The sequence below is a fragment of the Typopeltis vanoorti genome, chromosome 2 (assembly GCF_054136105.1).
Source record: "Typopeltis vanoorti isolate ZY-2024b chromosome 2, IOZ_Tvanoo_1.0, whole genome shotgun sequence".
NCBI lineage: Eukaryota > Metazoa > Arthropoda > Arachnida > Uropygi > Thelyphonidae > Typopeltis > Typopeltis vanoorti.
Genome location: NC_143550.1, coordinates 17674253 through 17697855, shown reverse-complemented (window position 1 = coordinate 17697855; position 23603 = coordinate 17674253). Strand labels below are relative to the sequence as shown.

The 23603-nt window shown below is 37.8% G+C and overlaps 1 protein-coding gene across 1 annotated transcript in view; it reads left to right on the top strand.

The window, feature by feature from the left end:
* Positions 1-2696: 2696 nt before the first annotated feature.
* The window catches only part of LOC150108852 (E3 ubiquitin-protein ligase PDZRN3-like), a 152573-nt gene continuing 131666 nt past the window's right edge, over positions 2697-23603 (top strand). Inside the window, exon 1 of the mRNA XM_090403760.1 lies at positions 2697-2950. Coding sequence (XP_090259886.1) covers positions 2930-2950 — 21 coding nt within the window. The 5' untranslated portion in view covers positions 2697-2929. The remainder of the gene's footprint in view (positions 2951-23603) is intronic.

Below are 23603 nucleotides of genomic sequence, written 5' to 3'. Positions count from 1 at the left end.
GACCACTTATTTCGACGTGCAATACGAAACTAGCAATCGTTTACTAGCTCCAGTCTTTCTTTTTTTGTTTATTTTATTTAGAATTCAAAAATTCAATGACATTATATTATTACCACTTCCGCATGCAACTTAATCGTCGTAACATGGAAAGAAATCTATCATTTCATTAGAGATAATTAAGTCCATCTTCCAAGATGTTGTGCTCGCTTCCAGATCGACTTTATTATGTCCCTCCCAGGTCAGTTCATTCGGAACCGGTGAGTCCCAACCGGAAGACCGTGCATGCGACACATCTTTCGTTTTGATTTTTACCCTTTGATGATGGATCCTGTAAGTCTAAAGCAGATTAGTACGGTGACGAGGGATAAATAATCCGATCGTTTTTCGTATGCAGCACGTGACAAAAATATTATTTTGATTTGTTTTCAAGATAGTTCGAGAAATCTGCTCCAGAGACCAAACACGGAGCTTTTTTCTCAGCCATTCCAGCTCCCCAATTGAACTGGATGAAGAACTCGCAAATGGAGTAAAAACAATCGCAACTATCCCAAGCTCCAGTGAGATTCGAGCTTGCAACCTGTAGGATGAGATATTATTACGCACTCGATACACCAGACTAGTGAAGTATGAAGGAGGGTATAGGAAACAACAGGGACTTTCTGTATTAAAAAGTATTAATCGCCGACTATGGGGATAGACTTTTTTTTTTGTATGAAATATCCATGATAACAACCGAACATGATGTTAATTCGCCGTTATTAGAGGCTTGGTTCATACTATGTATTACTGCTACAGAACACAAGTTTTTCCTTTTGGCTATGAAGGCGCAATGAAAAAAATGAGTTTACGAGAGCAAATTCGGGTTTCTCCTCCCGCACAAGACAAATAAATCGCCTGATGAATATGATGGGCAGCACACTTTGCCTATTATCCTTACTTGTATCTGCATAATACTAAACAACAGACTAACTAGTCACTCAGCCTTTATTTGAGGATTGAGACCTTCTACGGAAGTTTTTTCCTCAAAGTCATCACCTCTCCCTATATTTCTAGAAAATCCCTGGATGTATTAAAGCAGCTTATACACACAATCTTCTAGATACTCTTCAAGGATATTCATAGTTTGTTTCAGAATATTTCACAGCTCAATGACCAAATGCTTGCTTCGCATCTATTTGAAGGCACTCTGGTTGTCCAAGTGTTTAGCGTGGCTACTTTCCAATCAACAGGAATCGGATCGGATCCCGTTATGGGGATGAATATTTTGTGGAAGGTAGATAAATTTCTTTGTCAACTGTTAGACTCCCCATCCTGTTTATCGGAAGCCACACGCTGCTTGAAAAAAGAAAAAAAAATCAATATTTGGTCTCCAGAGCAAGCGAATCCCGATTATCTAAACCTTAGATCATCTGAGGTAACTATTATTAATAATCTATCTTAGGATTACAATCTGTCATGGATGTGATTCACATAAATGTTAATACTGAACTGCAGATAATTTGGAAACATCGCTTAGGGGAGAGACCAAACATGGTGCTTTTCAGAGTCAGTGTGGGCCTCCAACAAGTGGTCTCACACCACGTGATAAATCGGCCACCTAGAAACATTCACAACATGTATGCCCACAAAAAAAAAAAAAAAAGACGCCGACCCTTGGATCACATCCAATTTTTAAACATTACGTACGGGGTGGCCCATAAGTCACGAAGGGGTTTTAAACATTTAATAACTTTTTTATTAATTATTTTTATTTTTTATTATAATGAAATACAGAACCTGGATTCTTTTATTAGTTATGAGTTATTAAATGTTTAAACCCTTTCATGACTTATGGGAACCCCCCTGTATAAACAGATTTGCTAATTTAAGCCCTCCCATCCATCGCAGTGTGTTCCCAACAAGCGAAGTGTCCGAAACAGATTATTAGAGAGTGTGTTCCGGTCAGCCTTGTGACAACATTGTTCTACGAACGGTGTGCGATTTCGGCATGAATGGAAGCGTCCGTAGAATAAACATCACTTTATGAAGCGGCTGTCAATCACGCAGGGGTATTGCCACCTTTAGTAGTGTTCACTTGGTCAACGTGTGAAGCGATGTTAATTAAACACCTCTCTGTGACAGCAGTATTACTGCCAGGGTGACGGGTTTAAGCTGGGGAGGGCGCCTGATCGGTGCCTTCTGCCTGAATATATCATCTGATATGTTATTGACCGGTCAGCAAGCCGACGGAAATTGAGAGCTAAGCTGTAAATGGTAAACAAATCGATTTAGCATCTCTGCTCTTATGATCTCCTCGTTATATCCTGATCGCTGTTTCGTGTGCAAAAGCATCGAGGAAAGTCATCATCGCTTCCTTTTTTGTGCGTGGTTGAACTAATGAAACAAATCTTTGAAGTCAAAACCATGCTAGTTTGTAAAGATGCAGCAATAATATTTTGAAAAGAAAAGCAGTAGGAAGTCGACAAAAAGAGTTACAGAACGGAAGAGAGGCCAACGTGTTGCTTCATTGAAGAGCAAAGCGCAAGCGGTACTGCCAGGTCCCGTATCTGCCTTGCGTCTGCGCTTCTCCGTTGTGTGTGTGCTGGGCCAGCTTGCGTTCTAGTTGCAGTCAGTTGTTTGTTTTGTGTGTTGCGTCAAGTAGGAGGATGTCGCTACACGCGGCGAAGGCTTGGTAACTAGTGTCTACCTTTTTATATCTACTCACGGGGCCGACCGAGGAGCCCAGTCTTAGCGAACACCCCAGAACTCGGAAGGTACTCAGTAGGCGTTCGTATTGCTTGGCGTCTGTTTGCTTGCACGACAACGAGAAAGAGCAACAAGCAGTCAGCATGTCAACAGCGATCCACGTTTGATCGGGGGAGTGGATTAGACAACGATCGGAGAGAGGATTCGGAAAGAACAAGAGAGAGAGATTACAAGTTTTGTCGACATGGATTTTATCGTTTTAAAGGTAGGCGTTTGAAACTTTAATTGGCTTAAGCCGTAAAGAGGATGAAAATAAAAGATCTTTATCTGTTTTGTACAGTTAGATGCTTGGGATTATTTCTGGGCTTTTTTTTAGTCCAAATTCACATGGATTGTGCAAGTAAGAAGATAATAAAATAGAAATACTATTTGCACTTCTCCCTGAAACATCCTCCAGACACTAGCTGATCAATATCAAACAGCTGAGAGAGTGACCTGAATAAGCTGGATAGATAGAATGAAAAGTTATTTGCTGTTCGGGAAAAAACAAATATGCAAGATTCTTTAAACTTAAAGATGTTTTATGAATTCTACTTTAAATGATTTTTTATATAAAATCGGTTCTCTGGCTTTATTTCTTAAAATTTACAATGCCCTCGAATTTAATATTTGAAAATGCTCTGTTGTTATTTAAGCAATTTTTGCGTTAACTTCAAAATTGTCATGTTTTTTTTTTTTTTTTGCTAATAAGAAACGTTATTCAGATTTTTTGTGGAAATTTTTATACTGCAGGTTGGGTTAGTTAATGTGCACGAAACATTGAACTGTCCAAAAGTCTCCTTTTTTGTTAGTATTTGAATATCTGCGCATAATTATATTATATTATTTTTTTTTATTTCGTAAATTTTGTTTTCGCTATTTTCCTATTCCATGAATTTAAATATTAAATAGAAGATAATGAAATAGGCAATCTTGAGTAGTTTCCCTTTTTTTATTATTATCGTGATTTTACGAGTATGTTGATAGATTATTTCGTCGCATGTATATTATGTTGATTTTTGAAATTAAATAAGTCGGGACTTAATGCATCGTAATGTTGTCGACTACATCACTGCCAAGAAAAGAGTGATGCTCGAAATTTAAGTACAAAGATTCAAACCGAACTTTTGATCTTAACTTTTAGATTTGAATTAACTTGAGTATATGACGATTTCTTTGTAAGGGATTTCCTGTTTCATTTTCAATAAATGAATCGGTGATGCCGATGACGGATCTAACTTGATGGAGATAATTCTCGAGATTGTATTATTAAATTTTCGAAAATATATTTCTGATCCAGTTGGCCAAGTTGAATTCTGACTGTAGCCAATGGCTCAGAAAGGTTATTGGAACTTAATAGACAGTCCAACCAAAATATTATGATCACCCCCTTTATTTCGCAATTGGCCATTTCCTCCAAGTGGCACTCGTCTCTCAGTGAAAGCCAGTATATGTTGATACTCGAGATGTGTGTGTGTGAGAGAGAAGTACTGTTCAAGTTTATGATCAACGTGGGCAACAGACTTGATCTATCAGACTTAGAAAAAAAAAGACATGATTGTGGGGTACTTATTGAAGCTGACAATATTCATAAATTTGTAATATTTTAGGCTGTTCGCTGAGTTCTGTAGTTCCAAGAGTGGAAGGATATTGGGCAGAACAGCAGTCACAACCCCAATGGCGCCCGCACCTCATCGATTCTTCTGGTAAATGCAGGTTAGTTCCACCATGTGCAAACTCATAGATGAAAATTTATGGAAAGGCCGATCACACTCTTTAACCACGGGATGAATGCCAATTTCCCATACCACAGTCCAATGTACTACTTTCCTCTATTATAGGCCTCCGGAGTTGAGCATTCACTCAAGATACCCATACTTGCGCTAATCATCTACAGTTTGTAGATGATTAGATATGAAGTGTACTTGCATCAGAGAGAGAGAGATATCATTGTAAATTGGAGGGGGGAAAAGTTGCCTTTTTTTTTTTTTTTGGATGAATCTCGTTTTCCATGACTTGGCGAAAACCTGGAGAGAAAAGAATCAATCCAGTATCATGGTTAAATATAAACGCGTGGGAGATAAATGGGTGGGAGACCAAGAGTTATGGTATGAGTGATGTTTTTTGTGATCTTCTAAAGTCCTGATACTTGTAAATGCTGCATAACAACATTTACATGATTGTGAATAGCATTTACATGATAATCGCTCTCCCAAACGGGACAGGATTGTTCCAGAAGGTAATATGCAGTTTCATGTTGCCGATCTCGTTCGAGAGTGGTTCGTCGAACGACAGCGACTTCCTGGTGTAACTATGGCCGTCCAGTTTGACAAATTTGAGTTGTAAGGAGCATCTATGGAAATCTCACTCGTAGTTCTGCGGAAAGTAATGCTGACGACGTGATACAGAATAATTCCTGCAACGTTCAAAGGTCGTATAGAGTATGTCAAGCAACATTTCCCACAGCAGGGAGTTGACGAACTATTTAGGAGTGTGATAATTTCACTGGACTGTGCATGTTACTCTATTGCAGAAAAAACCCTTATAAGAGGCATTAGACAGTAACAAACGAACAATGGCTAAAATGAATTTAAGATGATATGCATTCGAAATACTTTTTAATTATAATTTAATTATATTTTTCAGTTTTGTGAAATATGGGAAAAAAAAGATCATTTTTCAGATTTTCAAAATATATGCGAAACATTCAAAATAGTTGAAGGAAAGGAAAATAATTTTTTAATTGATTGTCACTGCTTTCAGAACAAATCTTGCATCTTATGGATAAATTTAGACCTCACTTGTGTTCCCAAAAGGTGGGGGAGAAAACCAAATCTGCCCACGCACAGTAATAATGCGCTAACCTTTACAACCTTTCATTAGTAGGAGTCACAAAAAAAAGGTCTAGCTCCCTATAATTTTCATATACTATTTTATATTTTCAAGTCGAGTAGTTCACTCTGAAGGCCTCTGCAGCTCATTTGGTTTCGACGATGTCCTTTTGATGTAAAAACCCGAGTTCGAATCCAGTCTAATATGCGGAGAACCTTCATCAGAGCTTTTCAACTGAAAGTGAATTAGATGGTCTTTTGTATATTCTCATTATTGTTTAGGTATAAATGTGTTTCTAAAGTATATCACTTCCATAATACTCGTCTCTAATCCACTGTAGGCGTTGAAGTGTTCGATTGGGGGAAAAAATAATAATAACGCATTGTTAGTTACAGAAACGAAAAGGGGGGGGGGTTCCTCCTAATTGTTGATAATTTTGAAATCCGAGCAAAAAAACACTTCAGATGGTAAGTCAAATGTTATTAGAAGTTTTTTTCCCTCTCGGTATAAAATTCCTTAGCAATTTTGAACGGAAGTGTTTAAAATATAAACTTTTTTTTTCTTTTTCAAATTTACTCAGTATTTTGAAGAAAATTTTAATCGCGATTTACAGGTAATAACTTGAAATCAATTGATCAGTATGTCATAAGAACGTTTAAAACCATAAACAAAAGATTAGGGGTAAAGATTAGATAATCCGGGAACTTTGCTGAAGAGTAACGAAACATGGATTTATTTAATCCACTTCAGGCCTCCAGTAAGCAGAAACGCTCGGTTCATCCTATTTAAGTAATTAATCGGAACACTTTTAGGAAGCACAGTTTTTGTTAGCTAATTAGGCACTGTACTGGAAGTAATATTCGTAAAATATTGGTCCCTGCGGAATATCTACGGCTCCAGACGGATGCTATCGACAGGCTGTACTTCCAATCTCAAACCATATGGCACAGCAATTTATTTTTATCAACAGACCTCCATGGGGTCAAGAGACTCATCGTGGGAGGTCCCACTCTCACATGCACAGCTCATCGTACCTCAACTAAAATGCATTCACTGTCCCTGCACACTCTCAGGCAATGCATTACAATCACCTGCCACTCTCCATGCAAAGATATACTCCTCACCTACCTTATACAAATTCCAGGGATGGCCTCTCGTTCTCCAGATATTCTATGAAACTCATCCACGCTAATCTGGTAATTACCCCTTACCAACTTATAAGTAAGACACTTTTCAGATATCGGGATTATTTAGATTATCCAGGAAAATCACATGATTATTTGAAGAGCTAAAGTCGCATAAAATCATATTCCGAATCCAGAGAGGATTATACACTCCTCCAATTTGATACTACGTAGTGTATTGAGTTTCAACCTTTCTTGGATAGGCGAGGATTGGTCACTGCATAACGTGGATACTTGGGTATCCGGAGAGTTCATCGAATGAACAATTCATCGAACGACAATTCGTCGCAAATGCAATTCATCGAAAAAACAGTTTACCGAAAATTTATAATTTTCGAAAATGTTATGAGAAAATTGATCCATTTAGAACAAAACCTGAACCGTGAATAAGGAGATTACAATGCTACTTTCATAGGGAAAAATTATATGGTTCTTATAGTCTTTCTTGTCCGAAAACTGTTTCATGTCTGTTCATGGGACTGATTTGCCTGTTTCCAGAAAAAAAGCCCAGCCTTCTAACTTATCTTTAGCAGAACAGGACTGATAAAAATTATGCGTAAATGGGATCCAAGTACCCAGGTCTTTCTAACTGAACAGCTTTGTTTTTTCCGACTGAACTATTCATTATTATTATTGTTGCTAGTAGTAATATGCGACTTCAATACAGCAATTTTTATGGGATGAATTTTACTTAGATTCGCAATTTGAAACGTTTACAAGAAAATGTCGAACCGTTTCAGTTTTCAGTTCAGCTATATTCGGGGCGACAAAGAAATAATGTGTCCAAATTATGTACTGGATTACAAAAACTCTCTGACTTGGCGGAATTAGTAGAAGTTGCACTACAAGAAGCAGTCTGCATGGTTAAGTTTTTTGTTCTAAATGGATTATTTTACCATAACATTATCGAAATTTTAAAATTTTCGGTGAATTGTTTTTCGATGAATTTCCTTTAACCGGATACTTGTCCAAACAGAATTATAACCCAACCATGATAGCTGAATACTGAATATCAACGTACTGTTCAACATTTGTAAAAGTGTTATTAAATATTTACACACACACACACACACACACACACAACGTCAATAACTTTGCACTTCGACTTAGTTTTGGAAAGGTTCTTTCTTGAAGTTTATGCCAAAAGAATATCCATCAAATGCTTTTTGCTGATGCGCGAGGAAAATCATCATTCACGGCTGATTCGCTTTCAGCAACCCTTTCCTTACTGAAATCAAATTATTTGTGTCATAGCCATGTAAGGACCACATGGGATGGTGCCGGTCACTCTCACCTATGAAAAGAGCGAAGGTGCAGAGTATGTTCAGTATTCCTGTTCAACATTATAAAACGCCCGCATTTCTAGCGAGTTCTTGTTAATTCCATGAACGCTTTGAAATGGCTTCCCATCCTTTCTTCTCAACGAGTTAACAACTCCGAAAAGGTTATTGACCCGCAAAACCCAATTCTCTAAGGCGCCATCTTACAAATACTTCTTCCTCTTATCAACGCTGCCGTACAACTTTTCTTATTTACTTTATGTGTACTCAGTCTTCTGTTTTAAATGAATTCTTGATAAGTTCATCATTCTGTCCCCCACCCCGTCATTCTATCTTACGCAATTTGCTGTTCCTGTTGGTGCTACGTGCAGTACGTGACGAGTATCTCCATATGTTTGGATAGCTGTTCGACTTCACTTTTCTTGAAAGGCGTACGTGATTACTTTATTAAGAATGTCTTTATGGGTTTGCTTAACATCTTTGGTGACGGTTGGAGAGCCAAGGCTCCAACACTCCGTCATGAAAACAAAATTTAGCAAATTCATTTTTATGATAATTCACATATACGAGCCGTTTTATAAACTCGAATACTGTGGATAACATGAGTAGTTACGAGAAAATTGCAATGCAACTGTAAGAAGTAATGATAAAATACTTCTTACAGTTGAAATGTTTTTATGAACAAAAACATTTTAAGTTGGTCTTAAAATGTTTTTGTTCATAAAAAGCATCAAATTTATAGTTGCACCGATTCGGATGAAAACGTCAAAGGACATAGTCGGTAGAAAAGGCTACGATGAAAACCGAATATATCTCTGATGAGGAATGGACTGAGTTGATAGTTCAGAGCAGATGATCGGTATGTTTTTGATTTTATGTGTGTTTTTGTTTGTACAAGGGAAAGAATTTTAAGTTAGAGAAAGAGCGGATGATTTAGCTGCGGCCAGTAATGAATCTTTCTTTCCAAAGATTTGGCGTTACTTAGATATATGAAACTATAATTTCTTATGAAACAGCAGTACGGGTAAAACTCGCTCACGAAGCACATGTGGGGAAAATTCTAAGAACAGAACTTGTAACAAGTAGTTTTGTTACCATAAAGTCCATTTGAGTGTCTGAAAATCTTCGTTTCATTCATTTGTATATTCTGAAAGTTTTCTTAGTTTGTGCTATACAAAACTAAGAGAAAGAATGTCACAGATGAAAAGAGAAACTTTACGAAAGTGCTTTCTTTTCAAAGAGTATATCCATTATCGTGTTTCTTTTTAGGAGAGATGAACGTGCAGAGTGAAAGGTAAGAGAGGATATTTAACAAGATGAAAAATTTTCCGGTACTGGAGAAGTTGGCAGAATGCGGAGCTGTCCATTATCGTGCTTAATGAAAAACTAGCGATGTTTGGAGAGACAAGAATATTCGTTATCGCTTTTTGTCTAGCTGATAGTTCATTGTCGTGAATTATGACAGGCGATTTAATTTGGTCCAGATTCATAAGATACAGGGTGGCCCATAAGTTATGGAACATACTAGATCACATAAATACCTTCTATTTTCGGCTTCACAAAGACGGGCCCTCTCTACGGTATGTTCTATGACTTATGGCCCACCCTGTATAAGCAATCTTTCTACCTTTATTTTATTTTTTATTTTTGAAATGTTGAACTGCAGCTAAAAACTACTGCGTAAAATATTTTGCATCTCATTTGGTGCCACGAACGAAAATTCATCTGCAAATATCAAGCAGACTGTAGTTCCGTATAACTGTTTACTTCGTTTATATTTAAATGAATAATAGCAAGATATTGTTATTGAGTCAAGGTCGGTTAACATGGTTCTTAAAAACCCAATTGTCCCTCTACTGTAAGGCTAGCATGGGTCAGAATTATCTATACGAGGCGAAATGGCCAGGAGGTGCCACAAGTAGAGGTGGCCTGTTATAGTAAGATGCTTATCCACTCTGTCCTTTCAACTGGCATCGTGAAAGTCGTCAGATGGCCGTCTTAATACCAATCATATCTTTCTTGTTAAGGACCTGAAGTAGTTCTGTCTCTCTTCGTAACTCTCACGTAGTATTCCGGATTATCTCATACTCTATCTCACCCACAGTATTACTAAATGTTGCCCATAAAGAGTCTGTCAATTGTATTGTTCACTGTGCATGTTTTTGACGGGAGAAAACTCCAAGCTCTCCTTTTGAGCGCTCTCATAGTGCATTCATCGGTCTTCATGCCTCTTGTTGTGCAGCTGGGCTCGAATACTCTCGAGGAAATGGAGAACTTTCTCTAGCGATTTTTCATGAGCCTAGGTTAGGTGGCCATGAAAAAAGATGGCACAGAGATTTTCCCGGAGAACTCAGATTTTCTCTCGTGAGAAAAAGCACGGATCATGACTCACTTTCCTCGACCTTAACCCGAATCGCAACCAACATCAATATGGTTGTGTGTTTTTAGAAGCCCGTTTAGAGCAAGAATGACATGGAGTCTATTCTCTCCTCTAGTTTCAGAAAACTGTTTTTTATAGTCGCTCTTCTCTAAGAAAATGTCGAGTGCGCTACGGACTCATCTTAAAACACTTAGTCGATTATGTCGAAGTCGATCAAATAGAAACATCAATTTGAAATTAAGATGATAATTTAAGAGCTTACTCAAAGAAACTGTTGTACTCGGAAATCTTTTATATGGAGTGGTGAAATACTAAAGTGATTTCGTGTCAACACGGTTGGAGTAAAAATAGGAAAGTGCAATTAAAATGCCATTTCCAGACAGTTCCCTCCAAACGAGACAAAAATATAAAACACAGTGCGTCTAATCTCACGGCATCTGGAGAAAATAAATAAAGAATAACGAAGTAAGAAATAATGAGACCTCGGGGGAAATAGAGGAGGGAGACTGAGGGGAGAGGAAGGAAATCGCTGTAAAGAATAAATACGAGAGAGAGAGGAAGCACTATGAAAAGTAAAAGTGGAATGAAATGGGAAAACAAAAACATTTCGCAGATGAATTATTCGATGAAGAGATTTCTCTTACATGCAACTAATACCTGCTGAGAGCAAAGATGTTCTTACCACTATCCACTGCGTGTATAAGAAATGATTCGTGCACCTTTTGAGCATAAATTTTTTTTTTAAGATGAAAGATGGCGCGTTCATTCCCCGCCAGCAAATACGAAGCATATCCCACGATACAAGATAGCTGAATGTTTCTTTGTTTAAGATAGTTGCCAATTTATTTCTCGCGATATCGCACGGATACCATCAACACCCTTCTTACACTTTGTCATTTTTATGTGACATGGAACTGACAGTTTTTTTAAAAAAAAGAGACGAATTTCATTGCCTCGTGTGAGACCACTGCACCCGCTTGTTGGAGGCCTGAAGTGGCTTGAAAAAAGTTCCATGTTTGGTTTCCCGGGCAGAGTTTCCAGATTACGAAATTCTAAAAGCCCGCACGGTACTAATATTAATCTACTTTAGGCTAATTGACTTTCGCGGGTGGGATTCATTCACGTTAAAATTAGTCCGATTTTAAGATTTCTTAATGTCATTATTTCGAATATTTCGCTAAGCATTTATAACAGGGGAGCGACGTCCTTGCTCGGTGTTGTGTACAGACTGTATTATTTGGAACATAATAATAAAACGATTACGTAGTTCCAGCACGTCGCATGAGCCTTCGCACTATACTATCGTGAACCAGCCTAACATATCAGCCAACTAATCTACAGGAGTTCACCCCCCTCTCCTCTCGGTATTTCTCCTCCTCCTATGACTTACGCATCCATTACCATCATGAATAGCGAGCAGAGCACATGATCAAGCTTGACTTCCCAGTTTCGTTCCTAATGACGTCATTTATTTGTAGATTTCGTATATATATATACGTCACTCGGCGAAAATCTAGAGTTTTAAAATTAATCTTATATTTAACCATCCCAAAGGTTGGCAGCTTATACAGTTGATCAACTGTGCTCTATAGATCAGATACCACACATTTTCAAGCCAATCCAGGTTCACCCAATTAAACTAATTGACCACTAAATATATTCGCATCTATCGTTGCCACAAGTGGATTCGAACCCACAACCTGCAGGCTGAGAAGGAGAGGCACTCTCCACCTATGGTTTTTTTTTAAGGTGTATTTACATAAATTTCCTAGTTGCTCGCTTTTCTTGGGGAAGAGATATGATCGACCTCCCCTAGGATTCGCTACTACACTGGTGTGTAGTAGGAGTAAAGACGACACTACATTGTATTATAGGCTTCATTGCTCCTACTGCTCTACTTGGAGCCAATGGAAAGAACCAGCATCAGAGGAAAAGAAGAGGAAAATAATAAATTGTGATAATGAGGTTGAACTGTAAAGGAGCGGTAGCTGCTTTCTAGGCAAATCCATGCAACCATACCACAGTGTTCTACCATCTTGAACGGTGCTCCATACATGACTCCAAGCAGAAGAGAGCAGTTCAGTTTTCTATAGATATTTCCGTAATCACCCATGAAACTGTAAACCTGTGATATATTAGTATTAATACCGTTAAAAAGGGCAGTAGTTCCATACATGGAGGCGAACGAACGTCCGTGTCCAAAGTAGAATTCGAATACGCAGCCTGGTTGGAGAGCGGGTACGCTAACCACTCGGCCAACCAGATAGACAACAGGCCCATTCCCTTTGGGGAAATAAATTAAAAAATAAAACTAAAAGAGAGGCCAAGGGATTCAGTTCAGCTTGAGATTATAGATTCAGCCGCTGTCATAGAAAAGAGCCCAGCCATAGACAAAATTGAGTACGATGAATTGGAAAAAAAAAAAAAAATGCAATGATAGTAGAAGACATCTTCGAAGAAACTTATGTAAATATGAAAGATAAATTCCATATATAAACAAGTAATCTAAATTGCACCTGTGATGATATATTATAGTAGTTAATATACAAATAGGAAATTATAGGTTGTAATTCTACATTAATGTAATTTTTTTATATTATTGTAGCTATTTTTCTGTGGCATTTTGGATTGTAGAACTTGGAATAAATTGTATGACATTCAGAGATAACTAAGCAGACAGAGGCGAGTGAGAGAGACTTTGCATCACCTTGAAGAAAAAGATTCTATCTCCGTATCTGTGTAAGATCCTTTGGAACTAAGTTTACACTTAAATTGTGAAACTGAAGTTCTTGAGGATGATGCAGGGGGAGTTTATTTATTGGCTCGACCTGCAGGGTGTTCATCGTCATATCAGGACAATCCCTGCAGTGTTCGCACTCTATCATCTACTTTGCATTGTACGTTAATGCGTTATTAAAATTACCCCAAAGTAATCTTCGAGGTCTGATTAATCCCATAGTAATCAATTACGTTAAAAACTATTCGCATTTCTCCTGAGGCTGTTTAAAACATACCCATCAATTAAGCAGGTATAATCATCTTCTTATTATAAAAGGTGATTAATACTGTTCTGCTAATTAACGCTGGGCACGAAGTTTGAATAAATTATTATGTCTACTTAGCTTCACTGTTATCCGTTTATGGAGGCGCCTGACGCCTTTCGTGGGGTGTTTCGTAGAAAATGGTAATTAAGTTTTTTTTTCTTCGGTAGCAATCCTTCTCTTGTATCAAGCGCTTTGTTTTCTCCACGACGAAAGAAATGGATGTTTTGATTTGTGCGGTTTGAATTTTCTCATGTTAATAGTTTAATTTGAAAATTAAATATTTTAAACACTGACGAATAAAAAGGAGAAAAAAAATAGACTCAGTTAATGGGAAAGTAAAGAAAGAGAAAAAAATTACAATCTGCTACTGCTGACGTTAATATATGGTTAGTTGCAGAGAAAGCAGTAATTAGTAACTGTTTAAGACAGTCAACATGGAACTGCCTTGAACTTTTTTTTTCTAGATTCTCCGGAAATTCTTGTTTCCACTCCCGCAAAACAACCTGGATGCAGAACACAAGCATTTAACAGACTGAGTACACAAGTCGGCAGTCCCATAACTCACTAGCAATACCTACTTATTAAATTAATGCCTGTACGTTCTTTCATCATTATCATCTTCATTTTCCAGTTTCTAATACGAACTTTCAAGAGCTGTACAAGATAATCCCGATGTTACTATATAATCGAGATCACATTATTACTTGCCTTACTCAAAACTTTTTTTAAATAAAATTCTTATAGCATTCCAATCGGCGAGAAAATTGGTCAGGGCCACAGCTAAACTGCAGACAGCTTAAGAAGAACAAAGGCCATTACCGAAATGGCTGTAACTCAGCAGCACAGAACCCATTGTTCTCTCCGCGATTATTCCGCGCATCGTCTGTGTGGTCTGCTTGAACGAAAGATGGGAAGGTATGTCTTAGGTTCTTTTCTCCCTTATTAAATGAACGGATCGGTTTCGACGTGTCCGTACGGGGAAGTGTACGGAAGAAAGGGTGTATTGAAGCCATAGTAACCGAACGCTGTCAAGGGGGAAAGTAAAAGGCAGATTGTTCTTCATCAGCAATGTCAACCTTCAGCCGAAGATGTTTGGTGGAACACGTGTTTTCTTTTGTGCATTGATTATTTTCCGAGAAAGCATCCTCTATTATTTTTACAATATGCGGACGAGGGATCCTCCATTTATTTTTGGACCTTTCGCCATTCCACGACAGCACTTGGAATATCTTCAATTTCTTTTTCTTTTGAATGTCGGCTATTATTTAACTAAACGCAGAAGAAATTGCTACTCGTTTTTTTCGGTAGCATTCTAGCAACGAAATTAATTTTGCTGGTCGTCAATACACAGAAATTTAAATAATCCCTACAATTGTATGTCAGAGGTCACCTTTGAACATTCTTCGTTAAAGCATCGGCTTTCCATCATTATGAAATATGCACACATCTTGCAACTCGCGCTTACATATGGAAAATATGATCAACAGATGTTTTAATCTGATGAAAGAAAAACATGTCTTGGTTTTGCCTGCAGTTAAATGCGCGTTGGCTAGTCTAAATTAGAAGGATGTGTCAAAAACCTTAGCGCTAAAATCGTTTATTTGAATGACTTTTGGTCCGAATTGTTCCGTAACATTGCCTAATATTAACCCTTTGAGTGGAGAGTTTAAAATATCTCGCCTTTTATGTCGTATAAATATATGAAAAAATTTGCGACGGTTGCTAAGAGAGATCGTCATCTCCCTGCGAAAACTCAATCTATCATATTTAATATTTGAATATATAAGTCGATCCTCTTTCTGAGATGGCGATGCATATACCGGATGACGACGGATTAGATGGCGACGTATAGTCGGATAAAAAAAAAATTAACCACGATCAACATCGTGGCTCTGCTTCCACGTTCACGTTCCTGTTGTTCGGTCTTCAGCTCTTAACATAAAAATTGATAACAAATAACTTTTCCTATTAATTGATCGGAAACGGGTTTTATTTGTTCTTTTCTGATATAATGTTGATAGCAAAATTTAAAATTAACAATAAAAATTCTTTCGGAAAATAGCTTATCGATTGCTTTAGGTGTGACTAATTCGAAGCGCTCGTGTTTAAACAAAGAATGTGCTGATAATTGTTTAATGAATGGTGCGTGGTTGACATCATTCCTCACTACGATCTGTCTTCAGTTACAAAGAGAATTTTCGCGTTTAATATTTCATGCTTCTTTAAGTTGGATGGTTGCCACTGTCGGCAAAAGCAGTGAGAAAGGCAAAAACGAAATCGTCAAACCTGTCAAAAGTAATCTTTTTGCACGAATGGCCACCAAAATAAATGTTGTCAATCTATTTTTTATTTACTCTACACACACGCATAGAAGGGGGGGGGGGGAGTTAAAGAAAGAAAAAAAAAAACTCCATTCCCGTTCTCACTTCTATAATGCCGCCGTCTGCAATCGTCTGTCGCTGATTGCTTTGGATTTCCCTCGATGCTCACGGCTCAGCTATTGAATTTATCTTTAAACTCACCATTTCCGTATGCATTTTTATCCGACAATTCTGTGACTCTCCAAGAAAAGAGAAAGAAAAGTGCTCTGTCGTGTGAACAAAGATGGGAATGTATTAGAAAGCTTTCAGAGATACGATTGATTCCACTGCTATCGCCAACTTACACGGTGTATTTTGCATCTCATTCATATTAAAATGAAATGTAATATGACTCTTGGATATGCTTTAATGGGCGCAAATTTATGTGGAGTCAGACAACCTTGGAAGTTCTGGCGCAAACAATTGAAACAGTTCTCTTCGACTTTTGCAAACAAATTGAAGAAAAGAAAAGAAAAAAAAAAACAGATGCATCGATGGCTCCCTAAAGAAGAAACCATTCTTTAGGGAGTACTAAACATTTAAGATGTTTAATACTTAATTTTTATGCTTAGATATATTTGATATTATTTTAATTTTATCGGCATTCAACAATTTATATAATTATCGCTAAACTTCTTCTCCCCGGCTAACTCTGCTTTGGTTGTGGTGAGTTTTAGGGAATGCTCCTCATGCCATTCGAATCCAGGAACGTGTGCAAGTCATCAGAATGTTGCAATGAGGTGATGCGCCAACCTCCATACGATAGGAATTATAATCAAAGAAATCATTGACTGTGCTTTTTATGGATTGAGTTATTTGCGAAGCTGAATGTTTGTTGATTTCGATGGTATGGAGCGTGGAGATAACCACAGTTCTCTCGTCCTTAATGTTGATTTCCTTTTAAGACTTGTTAATAGGATATTAATTCGTTTGCTTGTTAAGTGCATCGTGAGGGTGACAGAATTCAATGGAGAAGTATCTGGAGATTTTTTTCTGTGCAGTGCTTGATTCTAAATTATGAAAAGTAAATAAAAGTTATTCAGATTAGTCGAAAGGCAAACCATACTGATTCATCACTGCATTGTCTGTATGTTTTTTTTCTTAAGGGAGATTTTATCTGTAGGAGAGACGAGCTAGAGCTTTTAGTTTTTAAAAAAATCAATTTTTTTCCATCACAAATTCGTTCATGGATGAACATCTCTAATAAAAGGTCCATTCAACCACTGCGAAATGCTAATCTGAGACATTAAAGTAGTGTTGCCTTTACTAGGGAAGTACTAGGGAAATCCATCATATTGACAAGTTGCATTATGGAGTCTCACAGAAACGTTCATACAAAATGTGTATAAAATTTCATGAGCCTACTGTATCTTAACTTAGGGAGGCAAAAAAGAACTGGAGACAGTCACAATCCATGCATTTATTGTGATCTCCTCGTTACTGGCTTCAACTGAGGCGAGTTAACCCGTCTTAACAGGCTGGAGAACGCAGATGAAGTTGCGAGTCACTGTAAACACTTGTCATAGGCTTTGCTACATCGCTTAGCTAATGCCAAAACAGCAACGGTGATATTTTATCCCAAACTGACAACTCACCTAGCAAGAGAAGCATGGAGTAATCGCAGTATACTTCCTTACTTGTCTTCGTCTGACACTCGGCTATTTAAACCCACTTTTGTGTAGTCCTCCCCACACGAATATTTTAATATCCGATGTAACCCGTCTACAGTAGGAACCACTTTCAAGCTTAATTGTGTGGGAGACTGTTAAAAAACAACCAGAGGAATTTGTTTTTAGAAATATTGCGAGGTAGAAGTCTTCCTCGTGCTGTTTATTTAAATAAGTAACAAGGATCGCTCTGCGGAACTTAGGCATATGGAATGAATTCCATATTCTTCTGTACCGTAAACATACCTGAGTTTTCTCCAGTTTCGAACTTTATGAAACTTCGTTGAATGCAAAAACTAGGCGGTGACTTGTTTTCCTACTTCGTTTTTTAATATGCAGGGCGTAACGCCGCAGTAGTGTAAGCGGCAACTGCATTTACAGAACTGACAACAGGGCCAGACGGACGTGTGACAGTCCTTGTTGCCAGGTGACTGCGCGAGCTTGAGTGACACGAACCTGATAATCGCGTTGGCTTCTCTGTTGCCTTTGCTGTCTAACCAGTAAGCTTATAGCAACCGACCTGTGAAGGATAAAAATACTCGAAAAGGAAGCTTATAATTGAAATTCTCCGAGGAAAGGAGGGAGACCCAGTTATTACCAAACTGGCTGCTAACGCAAATTAAAAAAAAAAGAAAAAAAGTGTCTCAAGTGTTTGACACTCCCAAATTGCTTTGAAAGTTCAGCAAACGAGAAGGGTTGGTTAGAGTCTATTTTTAAAACGTAAATATTTATGTTGGATATGTGTAAGGCGGTGAAATTGAACATCTGCCGTTGGGATGTGTATGTATACTTTATTTTTACTTTTTTCCCCCTCTGAGAAGAAATGCTCGGTCAAAAATTGCATTTTATGTGCGCGCACAGATCCATTGCTTGCTTACATTCATCTGTCAAGTACTTTCTGTTTATTTTGAAGTGTGCGCCTTAATTCAACAGTAAGAATTAATAATTCTACAAACAAATTGGAATGCCATATTGCTGTTTGCAGAAGTACAGCTCTTGTCGATAAATGCCTAACTGGTTGAGTAAATATTTTAAGACGTGTTTTCCAGTTTAAGGTAAACAAATCTTGGAAAACGTCAGGTAGATGGCTTCATCGAGTAGATATTAGCTAACCGCAATTAAGACTGGGCTAAGCCGAAATTTTCAGTCTCAGTTTGTGAAACGTCACTTAATTTAAGTGTTGAATGACACACGAGAGTATTTGAGTACAGTATAAGAGTCGCTGTTGTGATTCAAGTTGCGTAACGTATTTGAACATTGCTAGCTCAGATATATTTTTTTTGTTTCCATTCCCTCTAGCGTCTATTATGCACTAAAAAAGCACGAGATTTCTCATGATCTCTCTTTTCTTTACTGACCTCAGAAGACGTTACGTAAGAAAAATCAGGGCTCATTTTTGCTTCGTGTTTTCAGTCTCCAATAATCCCACCTATCCATCCATCTTTTCCTGGTGTTTAACTTTTAATTCCTATCTCGTCTTCCCTCTTGTCGTTATCCGTTTCGCTAACAACGCAGCAAGCACTCCTCGCTAATAGGCTACAGCCAAAACTGACATTTTATTTCCGTACCGCTAACTGAATATAATTGTGTTTTGACGTCCGAAATACTCGCGATAGCTTTATCACTACAAAAACTGGCGTTTCTCGAAGCATATCAAATCAAAAGGTGATGTTTTTTTTTTAAATATGAATCTCAGTCACGAAAGGGTGTAGGTCTACCGTCCATTTTAGTACCAGAAACTGTACTCGAGAGACCAAATATTGAACTTTTACAAGCCACTATGGCTACTAACAGAGTGCTGATGACTTCATTCCGAGCGGCAAAAAACGTTTACCACGTAAATACTTTCCCAAGCATCCATACCATCATTACTGAAAAGGAGATGCATATTGTTATTGAGTTCATATTATTAAAGTGTAACCGTGAATATGTTTAAACAATTAAACGCAAGTGCACCGCTTTTCTAGAACGAGGTTATAAAATAATACTTTCTCAAAGGAATCTGTGGAACGAAGGAATTCCGACTAGAAGTTTAGCAGATATTGATGAAGAAAGAGAACAACGAAAAATGACTTGGAGAAACAGTCATAACATGGATTTTAGAGCTTCGCAACTTAACATTTCTTTCTAAAGCGATCTTCGATGATGCTAGGAAATTGAATGTTTGCTAGATAATAATCCCTTATTAGACATTCCTTACATATGCAATTACTCGTTACATATACGCCTATGGAACGAAAAAAGTCTGCCTTGTTAGTGAATGCTCTGATCTTTTCACTCATTCCGTTTCATGGGTGTAGTTCAGCTGCCAGTACAAAACTTTCGTTACAGCCAGAAAAGTGTCACGATTTTGTTTTATTTTTATATTACGAAACCACGGAATAATAAGGCCGAAGCTCGTCATCTCTTTACGAATGTGTGGAGAGTGAATATGTTTTTAAGTTCGTATTTTAAATAAGTTCGAACAGCTTGTGCATATGTCTTTAGATGCTTTTCGTCGTCCGGTGTAAGACCACTTCCTTGCATGCGGGAGCAGCCCGAATTCTCTGCTTGGTTTCTAGATTCTGAATCAGCGGGCTTTAAATAGAAGTACGCTCTTAAGTCATTTATGACTTAAGAGCATTGGAGTTCAGAAGATTTCTTGCACATCTCAAATATTTATTTTGCCTTTAGCATTTAATGTTGCGTTGGTTGGAGATATGGCGTATGAAGGTATTACCGATCTTATTTTCCGAACATTCCTTCGAAATTCAATTTTCATATTCCAATAGAATTCCACTTACCACATTCTTACTAAATCTCCGAAACGCGCTGATAACATTCGCACAATGATGCAGAATTAATTGCATATAAACGCCAGAAAAATTACACGTGCAATACTGCACACCGTGCCTACGAGTTAAATGATCTCCGTAAATCTTTAATTTTAATTGCGCATGAAAGAATAAGAAATTCGTGAAAGTTTCCTCGTAAAGTTAATGGGTTTCTAGCGACGTTAAATGCGAGACTCGTTATCGCTTCCGAGTGTAGTTAAGATTTGCGGGATGCCCACCTCGTGCAGTCACAAATATACAGCAGCCGCCGTGATGTGAAGAAGTGCCTTTATCGTCTGTGAGTGTTGGGTTCAGATCTCATTAAGAACTAGAAGATAGGGGGTGAGTGCTCTACGGAAACTTTTTACGCTCTTTGTTAGGCCTGAATTCGATATCCATTGATAAGCACTTTTAGACCTCCAGATCTTCGTTCGTCATTAACAGATCCCGTTTTTCTAAATCTGTTCAACATTTCGTGTTTCGTCTCGTCTGTGCGATGTGGCTGATGCCATCTTCTTTCAAGATTTCTCTAATTTTATTGTATTTCCCGGAATACGAAGTGTTACCACCGTCCGTCGCCCATTTCATTTTCGTGGGATTCTGCAATAAAATCATTAAAAACACTGAAATAGAAAGAAATTTTAAAAACACTGCACATCAAACATATATTAATAACCTAATAATAGTCAAAGAAAATTAGTTTGTTATAACTAATAAAATTGCCTTTGCAGACTCCCTCCAAAAAAAAAAAAAATCCCATGATAATCCCAGTTCCTTGAATTGATTGAATGTAATCTGCTTGCATATTCTTCTGACAATTCAAAAATTATTTAATGAAAGGTATCGTTCTCGTCTCATATTTATACCCATAAAATTTATCATTAACCCACTCTTATAACTAACTGCATTAGGCTAAAAAAAACTAGTTCCTTCATTCGCTACTAATAAGTAAAAAAAAAGCTTATGAGGGCGTCATATATTAGTTTTATATTCTTTTTTGCGGACATTATCTGTGTATATCTTTTATATCACTCCCACATATGAAAGATCCCCCAAGATCTATGACACGGCATTGTGTGTAGGTGGTTAGAAAGAAGAGAATTTGTTGATATGTTTCTTGAGGACGAAAGAATTGTAATAAATGGGGGAAAACAGAATGCGGAGACTCTTTAAGGGGATTTCTAGTGTACTGAGAAGAAAGCATTTCGCTTAATTCAAAAGCATTCTGAGCGACCGTGGTGCACCACCCCAAATATGGAAACAGTATTCTAAGATCGAGAGAATTTGAGTTTTATAAGTGTTAGCAGGAGAGAAGTACTATTTAGAACGAAGAAGGATTTTTTTTGTGTGTGTCCCGATAAGCTACATTCGAAAGATGAAGCAGATCGAGTACGGAGAGTTATCCGCCATAACACGCAATGAACGACCAGAAAGATAGCTGCCGTCTACTTCCATCCATTGCATAGGATGGAAGTAGACCGAAAGATGACAATTTACTGAGCAGACGCTCTTAAAATACTGAGAGCAACAGCGCATGTTTCTCCAAGTCTTTTCATAGCTGATGTCTAGCGATGGCTGATGTACACTAAGATATAAGCTGTAACTCCAGAGCATGTGGATCCATACTGGTGGTCGCTAGTTAACGCTGGACTTTTAGGAACTGGAGAAGTTGACTCCTGATGATTTTCTCACTACTTTGGTTTAGTGGAGATGAGGGTAATAGGACGGTATTTCGACGACAGACTTATCCCTCTCCTTCCTTTTTTTTTTTCTTCTTTGGGAATAGTTTGGATATATGTTAGTTTCCACGCATTGAAAACTGTCAGCTTAGTATAAAAAATTGCAGAGGAGTTATAAGGCATTCGGCAACGTTCGAGTACAATTGGAGATATGCCATCGCAACCGAAAGATTTCTTAGTGTCTTAAGTTTTTTTTAGCATTCTTCTGATGTCCGAAAAACCACAGGAGACACATGGTGCTCTGTTTCTGGTATGGTAGGTTTCCGATCAGCTATCGATTTCCGAAAAGTGACGGCTAAAATACGTCGGCCTACTTCCTTTAGAGGGATTAGAATTTGCGCTTTTAGGATTATGGCTGAGGATATGAGGCCGGTGTGTTATGCTTGCGAAAATGGCGTGTGTTCTTCTGGACAGTTAGTCCGTTTTGTTACTAAATGAATAACAATTAACTGAAAATTGCTGTGCAGTTATTTGAGCGGGATCAGTGATGTGTTAGCACCTTTTACGCTGACATGATTCTGAAAATTTTCATGATGATTGATGTTCAATTTTTTTCTTTTGTTTGCTGAGGTCTTATTTGGTGAAAATTCAACTTATTTTATGTTGGATTATCGTGTATTCTCCTCCTGTTCTTAATCCATTTGACCTGCATTGTTATTCTTCCTTTGATAAATGCAGAATTTAAGAAAAGTTCAAACTAAGAATAAATCCTTATATAAAACAGATATGAAAATAAATCTCCTTAGATTGCCAGAGGAACAGCTTGTGCATAACTCTGCTCTTTTTCTTGCTTTCTTTGCACGGACTCTTCCACCACTCTGTCTATTTATAGCCAACTGCCAGTATTAAAAATCTAGGGATTACTGTTAATAGGTTTTGCGCCGAGTATACGATTATTGTTCTCAAGTTGCTAACTGCCTTTAATTTAATATAATACACTGCGATATAATTCTGGTTTTCATAATTCAAGTACTAAAACATGTCCATTTTAATTAGAAACAAAAATGACAAATCTTAATAACGAATCGTCTACAGGAGTCGTCCCATTAACAAAATCAAAAATCGATGATGGGAATGGAGCGGACTAAAACCTTCTTGGTTTGCAAAATTATCAAGATCATCCGCTAGAAATGATGCGCAGTGGTTACAGCTCCAACAACAACTAGGAGCCTACCCAAGCATTATAGAGGCGTTAAGACTTTGCAGAGTTAAGTTATGTTTTCCTAAATAAATCTTTCTTCGTCTCACGGGAGCGATTTGCTTTAATCAAGAGACGGCTCGACCCGTCTGTGGATTGGTCAGGACAAGTGAAAGATGACGAACAGGGTCGCAGCGCATCGGTCAACCTACCTGCTCATCTGCTGGTCAGTTAATGCTGCATACAAAGTCTGAGGCAGGAACAGCAGTTAGTTTTGAATGAAGGTGTCCCTCCTCCTGTTGGAGTCTTTACGTGTTATCGTGGTAAAGCAAGATCACGAATTCTACTGGAGTTTTAAGATACATGAGACCTAACTAACTGGGAAGTAAACATAGTGAACTCCTTATTATGAATATTCACACTCAAAACGTGTTTCCGTTAA